This window comes from Lipotes vexillifer, unplaced genomic scaffold, assembly GCF_000442215.2.
Source record: "Lipotes vexillifer unplaced genomic scaffold, Lipotes_vexillifer_v1.1 scaffold512, whole genome shotgun sequence".
Classification (NCBI taxonomy): Eukaryota; Metazoa; Chordata; class Mammalia; order Artiodactyla; family Lipotidae; genus Lipotes; species Lipotes vexillifer.
The window spans coordinates 2626948-2635838 of record NW_006787695.1 but is presented as its reverse complement, the minus strand read 5'-3'; the positions used below and the strand labels follow the sequence as shown (position 1 = coordinate 2635838).

The 8891-nt window shown below is 63.8% G+C and overlaps 1 protein-coding gene across 1 annotated transcript in view; it reads right to left on the bottom strand.

Annotated features, from left to right (window-relative positions):
• PPP2R3B (protein phosphatase 2 regulatory subunit B''beta) overlaps window positions 1–8891 on the bottom strand; it is a 52933-nt gene that overhangs the window by 1145 nt on the left and 42897 nt on the right. The window contains exons 7-12 of the mRNA XM_007460505.1: window positions 8567–8723; window positions 4536–4584; window positions 3913–4002; window positions 3431–3606; window positions 2648–2766; window positions 2460–2566 (exon numbers count right to left, since the gene is read on the bottom strand). Coding sequence (XP_007460567.1) covers window positions 2460–2566; window positions 2648–2766; window positions 3431–3606; window positions 3913–4002; window positions 4536–4584; window positions 8567–8723 — 698 coding nt within the window. The remainder of the gene's footprint in view (window positions 1–2459; window positions 2567–2647; window positions 2767–3430; window positions 3607–3912; window positions 4003–4535; window positions 4585–8566; window positions 8724–8891) is intronic.

Here is an 8891-nt window from a genome sequence, read left to right as displayed (position 1 = left end):
AGAGTGCTTTGTGGATCAGGAAACTCGATGTCACTAAGGTGTCACTGTCCCCAGAGCGCTCGTTCCTTCCTCAGAGTCTCAGCTTAATATTGTGTAGAGACAAGCTTGTTCGTAAACGTCCACATCAAGACAAAGGAACCAGAACAGCCAACACCACGCTGAAGGATGTGGGCTCTCACCACACAGAGGCCGGGTTACCTCGGAGCTGCAGGAAGTGCAGCCGGGGGGCGGGGCGGCAAGAGGCCAGCCAAACCGGTCACGGGACAGACGGTCCCGAGACCAACTCACAGGTGGTCACCCGGTCACGGTGCCAAGTCTCACCATGTAGAGACCCGGCTCAGTCCAGTAAACGTTCCCCAGGCTCTTCCTGGACAGACAGGCCGAGTCTATATGATTCACACAGAAGCCAGAGCAACTGGAGTGACCCAGACAATTCTGGGCAAGACCAGAGTCGGAGGCCTCGCCACTTGAGTCCACTGCCCCCACCCCGAGGCCACGGCAGGCGAGACAGCGTTGCACTGGTGGCTGGACAGATGAGCGTCAACAGAACCGAAGGAGCTCACAGACAGACCCCACAGACACGGTCAATTGATTCTCCACAGAGATACTGATCTGGGGGCCTTGCGTTAAACTGGACATCCACGTGCGTAAAGAAGTAACCTGGACCAGACCCCATGCCCCGCAGGGGAGGTCACTCAGAGCAGATCACAGATCCAGCGTAAAGTGGAAAACGCTGAAACTTCCAGAAGGGTCTCTGTGGCTTTGGATTAGGCAATCCTTTCTTACACATGACACCAAAGCCCAGCCCATAAAGACAAAGTGACAAATGGCAGTTCATCAAAGTTCACAGTGTCTCCTCTGTGATACACAAGGTTAGGAGAAGGAAGAGATACACCACAAACCGCTAGGAAACACAAGTCCCCCCCTCTCTCCTGGAGGACTTGTATCCAGAAGGTGAACCCCTGAGACTCGATCAGAAGGAAACAAGTAACCCACGATGGGGAACAGAAGACACAGCCGTTCACCAGAAAAGGGCAACAAGGACACGAACAGCTAAAGCCGGGGTGCAATCCTGCTGCACACGTCCGAGTGACTACAATTTAAAACACAGGCCAACCGTAACCACGGCAGAGCCGGCGAGGCTGTGCAGCCGCGGGAATGCACGCCCGACGCTGGCGGGGACGCAAAGTGGCGCAGCCACGTGGGAAGATGGGTGAGCGGCTCGTGGAGGTAAAGGTGCGTCTGTCTACCAGGTGACCCAGAACCCCCCGCCCAGGTTCTGACCCAGGAGACGAGCGCTTACAGCCCCACAAATCCAGCTCGCACAGCTCGACACCAGGGCCGGCCACACGTGCCCAGGCCCGAAGCAACGGACACCAGCAAGCCAACGTCCATCGCTGGTGAGGACGCGGCCAGGTGTGAAGGGGCCCAGCTCCTGACGCACCCAGGGACCCGCGGGGCTCTCGGAGGCCTCGTGCTGAGAGCAAAGGCGGGCATGCAGGGGCTGTGGGGTTCCACCTCTGTGACCTTCTGGAGAAGGCCCAACACCTGGACCAAAGACAGGGCCTGAGGGTGGGTGGGATCTGGGGTGACGGGCGTGCTCACCCTCCTGCCCACTCAGAACCCCCTCGGGGTGGTTCCCTGGGCAGGCAGCGCTGCTGTCAGCAAACTGAAACCCCCCCCCCCCCCAAAAGGGGGGGGGGGCCCCCCGGCCCCCCCCCCCTCAGAGGCGGAGGGTGACCCTCAGGCCCCGGGCTCCACTGCCACCCCGTGCACCACACGAGCAGCAGCCGTGCCAACCCCGGCCCCGGTGCTGAGCAGCCCCGTCAGGGGAAGAGGCAGGTTGGGAGGCTCTGGGCGGGACTGGGCGGGGGTCCGAGCCCGCCCGGGACCCAGGCATGAACACTGGACCCCGACACTCCGCTACCGCAAGGCTGCTTGCAAGCCTGAGGACCAAGGCCCTGGGGGAGACGCCCAGTCCCCAGCCCCGCCCCCCTCAGCTGTCCACACCCATCAGCCACGGGGGAGGAGGGGCGTCGTCGGAAGACGTGCCCACCGAGCTACAGCCACGCTCCCTGACGGGAGACTCCACGAGGCGCTGCCGTGCGGCTGCCCCGTCCGCCCCTCCGCAGGGGTGGGGTCTGCGCCCCTCCAGCCGCCTGTTGGTCCCACCCCCCAGAGGGCGGAGGGAGCTCGGGAGACGGAACCCTGGGAGAGCCCGTGGGAGGGGCTGCTTCAGCAGCAAGCCCTCCGGGGTCAGGGTGGCGTGAGGCCGGGCGGTGGGGAGTGGGGCCAGGGGCTGAGGGCCCTGCCTTCGTGGGGGAAAGCGGCAGGTGGAGCGGGGAAGGCGTCTCTTGCCTGCGGCCTCAGGCCTCGGGCCGTGACACGGGGCGAGTGTCCCCGCACCCCCCAGCGGGCCGTGCCCACGTCCCGGGCCCCCGTGCCCGCCGCACCCTTACCCGTCCTCCCAGGGCTCCCCCATGGCTTCCTCGGCCACCAGGATGTCGTACTCCTCGGCAGCGTACCTCTCCCAGTCGGACAGCTCGGGGCCCTCGCTCTCGCTCTCCTGCGGGAAGCACGCGCGTCGTGTCACGCGGGGCGGGGGCCCAGAGGTGCCGCCTGCGCCCCCTCCGCGCCCCCCACTCACCCTGAACAGGGCGGTCTGCTCCCGCTGCTCGTGGTCCAGGTACTTCCCGATATTGAAGAACGTGTCGAAGAAGACGCCGGCCAGCCGGCACCGCTTCAGGTCGCGCAGCGTGATCCTCCCTGCGGCCCAGGGCGGCACGTGAGCACACGGGCTCCCACGCACGCCCAGGCGCCACGTCCCTCTGCGCGCACGCGCCGACACACCTTAGGACACGGCACCCCCTGCCGCGAACCAGGCCAGGCCAGGGGTGTGGGCAGAAGCCCGGGGGTGGGAGGGGTCGGGAGACAGGGCCCAAGGCAGCGAGGGCCGCCCGCCAGTCACCTGAGGGCGGGACCCAAGCTGCCCTGGACCCGCGGACACGGGGCAGGAACCCACAGCCGGGGCAGGAAGGCCCAGGCCACCATGGCCCCCAGTGACGACACCTGAGACCAGGTGTCGGACGCACGACGCTGACTAAGGCGGGTGGGTTCGGGCAGACCCTCCCTTTGACCCTGGAAGGTGTCCTGAGCGCCCCCGGACAGATGCACCTGGTGGGCTCCCGGCTCCCACACCCACCAAACACACCCCGGGGGCCCCAGCACAGGGCCGGACGAGGGGGACCTGAGGGCGAGGGGCCCTCTGAAGTGCCCACTCCAGGGGTCCCGGGCTTGGTCTCCCCACGTGGGCGCTGAAGGAGCACAGGCCCAGGGCCACGGGGTTGGGGGACCACCTTCCCAACCCCCAAGGACCCACTCCCCCTGGGGTGTCCTTGTGTCACTGGGGGACCCCGCCGCCCAGCATCACCTTCGCTCTGGGGCTTCACCAGGTCCAGCATCTGGCACAGGCAGTCCTCAAAGGGCAGGGCCTCAATGGCCATGCTGTCCAGCCGGCGGCACTGCTCCTCATAGAAGTACTCCAGCTCGAACATGGACAGCACCCCGTCCCCATCCAGGTCCATGCAGCGGAACCAATACTCAATGCTGTGACACCGGGCCACGGTCAGCATGGCCGCCCAGGACGGACCCCACCACCCGGGGATGCCTCCCCTAGTGTGAGCCCCGCCTGGGACAGGCGCCACCACCCGGACACCCCTCCCCCAGTGCGAGCCCCGCGTGGGACAGACGCCACCACCCGGACACCCCCCCGCCCCCAGTGCGAGCCCCGCTTGTGTCTGACCTTGCCCAGGTGGATCACAGAGCGGGGGCGCCCTCGCTCAGGGGTGACCAGTAGCCCCTGCTTCTAAGTGTTCTAGCAAGTGGAGCAGAGGACAGCTGCCAGACACTCACCTGGTCGGGGTTTTCTTGTCTTCCTCGGAGATCAAGAACCAGACAAAGTCAGCGTAGCTTATTTTTCCTTCTTTCTGCACTTTTTTCCCTCTGGATTCAGGGCCGAATCGAGAGACAAAGACTGGGTCAGGGAGAAGCAGCCTGAGGCGGCGTCCCCGCCCACCTCCCCCGGGGCGTGGGGAACCCTGCGTCTGGCCCAGTCCTGTACCCTTGGTTCCTACTCAGGACAAGGCCTGAGAGAGACCATGTGACCCAGAGGAGGGTCCCTGGGGCCCAGCTCCAGCAGGAGCAGCCGCCGTGGTCACAGCCTCAGGTGCAGGGGCCTGTGTCCCCCGACTCACGACCTCATGGCAAAGGCGTGTATGTGTCCCAACCTACGACCCCGTGTGACAATGGCGTGCCCCTTACACGTGACCTCATGTGGGTGGCATGTGTCCCTGACTCGTGACCTCGTGTGACAAAGGTGTGTACGCGTGTCCCTAACCCACGACCTGATGTGACGATGGCATGCACTCCCAGAGCACGGCCACCTCACATCAGGAGCGAATGAGTCAGGCGCGGACGCGCGTGCGGAACGTCAGCCCAAACGCTGACGAGACCAGCTAGCTGAGCGGCGGACGCACCGCGTCACGGCTCCCGAGAAGATCCTCTCGATCATCTTGGTGGATATGGCTGCAAAAGAGGAAGCAGGCCGTGAGCCCCCGCACGCTGCTCCCGGCCCAACGTCGCAGCCTTGCAGGCGGCTGGGCGGGCTCAGGTCTGAAGGCCGAGACCCAAGCCCAGTCAGGCAGAACCCTCGGGACCCAATCTCCTGCTCTCTGCCTCCCTCGGGCGCTGCCCGACGTGTTCCAGTCCAGGACCTGAGCCCAGAGCAAAGCGAGAGTGAAGAGCTGGCCCAGGGGCCCCAAGACAGAGCGGGCGGTAAAGGCAGCACACACACGTCCGCCCTTTCAGAGGCTCTGCCTCCAAACACTCAGTTTGCTGTGATCAGCACACAAATGCATCCAACCCCCAGGCAACTAAGAGGATAAAAGAGTGAAAGACACCAAATTAGTCGGCTCGGGCGGCTTCAACAGCACACGTTATTTCTCCCCCAGTCCCGGAGGCTGGAGTCTGAGATCCAAGGGTCAGCAGGGCTGGTCCCTCCCGAGGCGTCTCTCCTGCGCGTGTAGACGGCCGTCTCCGCCCTGTGTCCTCACGGGGTCGCCCCTCTGTGTGTGTCTGGGTCCTGATCTCCTCTTCTTATAAGGACACCAGTGCTACGGGATCAGGGTCCACCCTAGTGACCTCATTGTACCTTCGTCCCCTCTTTAAAGACCCCATGTCCAAATCCAGTCACATCCTGAGGTCCTGGGGGTCAAGGCTTCATCGTGTAAATTTTGGGGACACTTTTCAGCCCATACCCAAGACCTATAACCACAAAAATGGAGAAATAAAGACAAAGTGTCTTTTCCCCCAAGTCATCCTGCCTCAATGAAAGTCACCTCTAATGGGAAATGACTGGATGGTGTCAGAGGCTGAACAGTGTTTCTCAGAAAGACATGTCCACGTCCTCACTCCTGGGCTGTGAACGGGACCTTATATGGAAACAGGGTCTCTGCAGATGTGACGCAGTGAAGGGTCTGAGATGAGGTCCTCCTGGATGAGGGTGGCCCTACATCCAATGACAGGGTCCTTCTAAGACACAGGAGAGGAGAGACACAGACACAGAGGAGAAGCCCCGTGAAGACGGAGGCAGAGACGGGAGGGATGCAGCCACGAGCCCAGGGATGCCTGGAGCCCCCAGAAGCTGGAAGAGGCAGGAAGGACCCTCCCCTGGAGCCTCTGGAGGGAGCTCAGCCCTGGGACACCCTGACCTAAGACGTCTGGTCCCCAGGGCTGGGGGAGGATGGATTTTAAGCCACTGATTTGCAGTCATCCGATACAGCCGCCTCAGGAAGCCCCTCCTGGATGACAGTCCTTCATAAATGCGTTGATTTTGGACCTCTGGCCTCAGAACTGGAAGGATAATTTCCTGTTCTTTGAGGGTCCGCCCCCCGACCCCCGCCCGCCATGACAACAGCCCCAGGGAACTGGACAGCTGACTCAGACTCACTGCCACAACTGGCAATCTGAGAACAGAACCTGCTCGTCCGTGGGACACGGGACAGGTCAGCTCTGCCCCTCTGCCTGTTCCTTCCCATGACGTAAGGAGGAGCCCTGCTGCCTCTCGTGTAGGACCTGGCAGGTTAGGAAGTGGCAGATGGAAGGGGAGGGACGCATTACGGCGCTCACGTCCACAGCTGGGGGGCTGTGCCCGAAGCCACCCAGTGTCCTGTGCTGGCCGCAAGACCACGGTCCCCACAGTCAGTCGTGTCTCAAGGCCACAACGCCACCAGTCCTGCCTGGTGACAAAGCCCCAACACCGGCCCCACGAGATGCCCTGACGTGAGACCTCGACAGGGTGGACACAGGGACACAGGGATGCGGGCACCAGGAGAGAGTCGTGGGGACAGGCGGGGACAGGTGACCCACGATCTGGGGAACCACGTGCCAGCCACCACGGGTCTGCGCCTGGAGCTATTCCCGAGATCACAGAGGGCGTTGGAGTTGACACCAGGCGTCAAATTTAGGGACGGAGTTGAGAGAGACCCAAGTCCCCTCAGGCGTCCACAGGCCAGCGTTCACGGCACCCTGGCGAGGCCAGTCCGAGAGATTCAGCAAGCAGATGGTGCCCTGGGGAGCTCACGTCAGGGGAACGTCCGGGTCCCGTTGACCAAAGACAAAACATACGCCCGGAGGATTCAGAAATTCGGTCGTGCGTGTGGGTACGTGAAAAATCCGTTACGTGAAAACGTGCAGTCTTAAGAAAACTGTTTCTAAAACTAAGAACCCACGGCGCACTTAAATTCTGGTCCACTCTGCGCCCTGAACGTGTGATTTCTTGTCATGGGAGGTGGGAGATGATCATTTTCTCTTATCACAGAAGTGTTTACACTGGATCCCCCCCGCTGCTCCTGAGCTGAGCGGAAGTCATAGTTCACCTTCTCAGGCCTCTGTGCGACGAGAACGCACGGAAACTCAGCCAAACCCAGAAGCCAGAAGTGAAACCTCTCAGGGAACCGCGTCTCTGCTCTGCTGTTCCCTCCCCTCAGGACGATGCCTGGGGCCGCCGCTGCCGTCCAACCTGCCGCGGCACGAGTGGCCCCAAGCTGGAATTTGGCCTTGGGACGGTGCCCCGAGCCGCCTACGCAGACAGGGCACCGTCCACTCCGCGGACGGGCCGCTCGAGGCCCCGACACAGAGCACGAAGCCGCGGGAGGAGGGACGGAGGGGAACGCTGCCCCACCTGCAGAACAGCTGTTTGCTCAGCTATGGGAACAGGTGCTGGGAGCTCAGGGCGGCACCCAGACTGGCCCACACTGGGGCTCATCAGGAGACCTGGCGTGAAATGACGGGTTGGGTGGCCCCCAAATACCTGAGGACAAATGGAGGGGAGGTGGGGCGGAGAGAGCGGGAGGATGGACGGATGCAGCCTGTGTGTGGCAGCCGCTACCTCTGCCCAGGACGGGGCTCCACGCCCCCCAGAGAGCGCCTCCACCAACGGCAGGACCTGTGCGTCCCGGTCCCCGCAGGTCCTGTGCCGTGTCCTGTGCCCGCCCCGTTCCCCATGCGTCCTGTGCTGTGTCCCATGTCTGTCCCGGTCCCCGTGTGTCCCGTGCTGTGTCCCGTGTCTGTCCCGTTCCCATGCGTCCCACGCTGTGTCCGGTGTCTGTCCCGGTCCCCAGGATCCTGTGCCATGTCCCGTGTCCACCCCGGTCTCCATGCGTCCTGTGCCGTGTCCCATGTCTGCCCCGGTCCCCACGCGTCCTGTGCCGTGTCCCGTGTCTGCCCCATTCCCCACGTGTCCTGAACCGTGTCCCGTGTCCGCCCTGGTCCCCAGGGTCCTATACTGTGTCCCGTGTCTGCTCTGGTCCCCATGTGTCCTGTACTGTGTCCCGTGTCCACCCCGGTCCCCAGGGCCCTGTACCGTGTCCCGTGTCCAGCCTGGTCCTCACGCGTCCTGTGCCATGTCCCGTGTCTGCCCCGTTCCCCATGTGTCCTGTGCTGTGTCCCGTGTCCGCCCCAGTCCCCATGTGTCTGTGCCGTGTCCCGTGTCTGTCCCGGTCCCCGTGGGTCCTGTGCCGTGTCCTGTGTCCGTCCTGGTCCCCGTGGGTCCTGTGCGTCCTGTGCCGTGTCCCGTGTCTGCCCCGGTCCCCATGCATCCTGTGCCGTGTCCGGTGTCTGTACCGGTCCCCGTGCGTCCTGTGCCGTGTTCCGTGTCCGCCCCGGTCCCCAGGGTCCTGTGCCGTGTCCCGTGTCCGTCCCGGTCCCCACGCGTCCTGTGCCCTGTCCTGTGTCTGCCCCATTCCCCACGCATCCTGTACTGTGTCCCGTGTCCGCCCCGGTCCCCATGCGCCCTGTGCCGTGTCCCGTGTCCGCCCTGGTCCCCAGGGTCCCGTGCTGTGTCCCAGTCTCCCGTGTGTCCTGTAGGAGGAGACCAGAGGCAGGACAAGGTTCAGGCCTCGAGGGTCAGGGGAGGCAGCCACGCTGGTCTCCCTGGAGATGCAGGAGCCCGGCAGGGCAGCGCCTGCCCCAGTGCTGTCTCCCCGCCGCCCGCAGGCCGCGTCCTCACCGTGGTCATTGTGTCGGGCCAGGTCCTGCGCATCAATGAGCAGGTCGTGGTCCGTGTCCAGCTCCCAGAACTTGCAGTAGATGACGTAGAAGTGCTCGTAGGAGAAGAACTCCGTCAGCTGGTTGATGTCCACCTCGTCTTCCAGGAGCGCCACATTCTGCCAGGACACACCCAGAAACCCGCTGCCAGGCACCTCCGGCTGCAGCGTGGAGACAGGCCTCCCGCAGGAGGGACATCCCCCCAGGAGTCTCACGTCGGGAGGGCGGAGGGTCAGAGCTGGTGGAGACCTGCTTGAGGGCTGGGAGCCCAGCATCCAGGTTGGGGT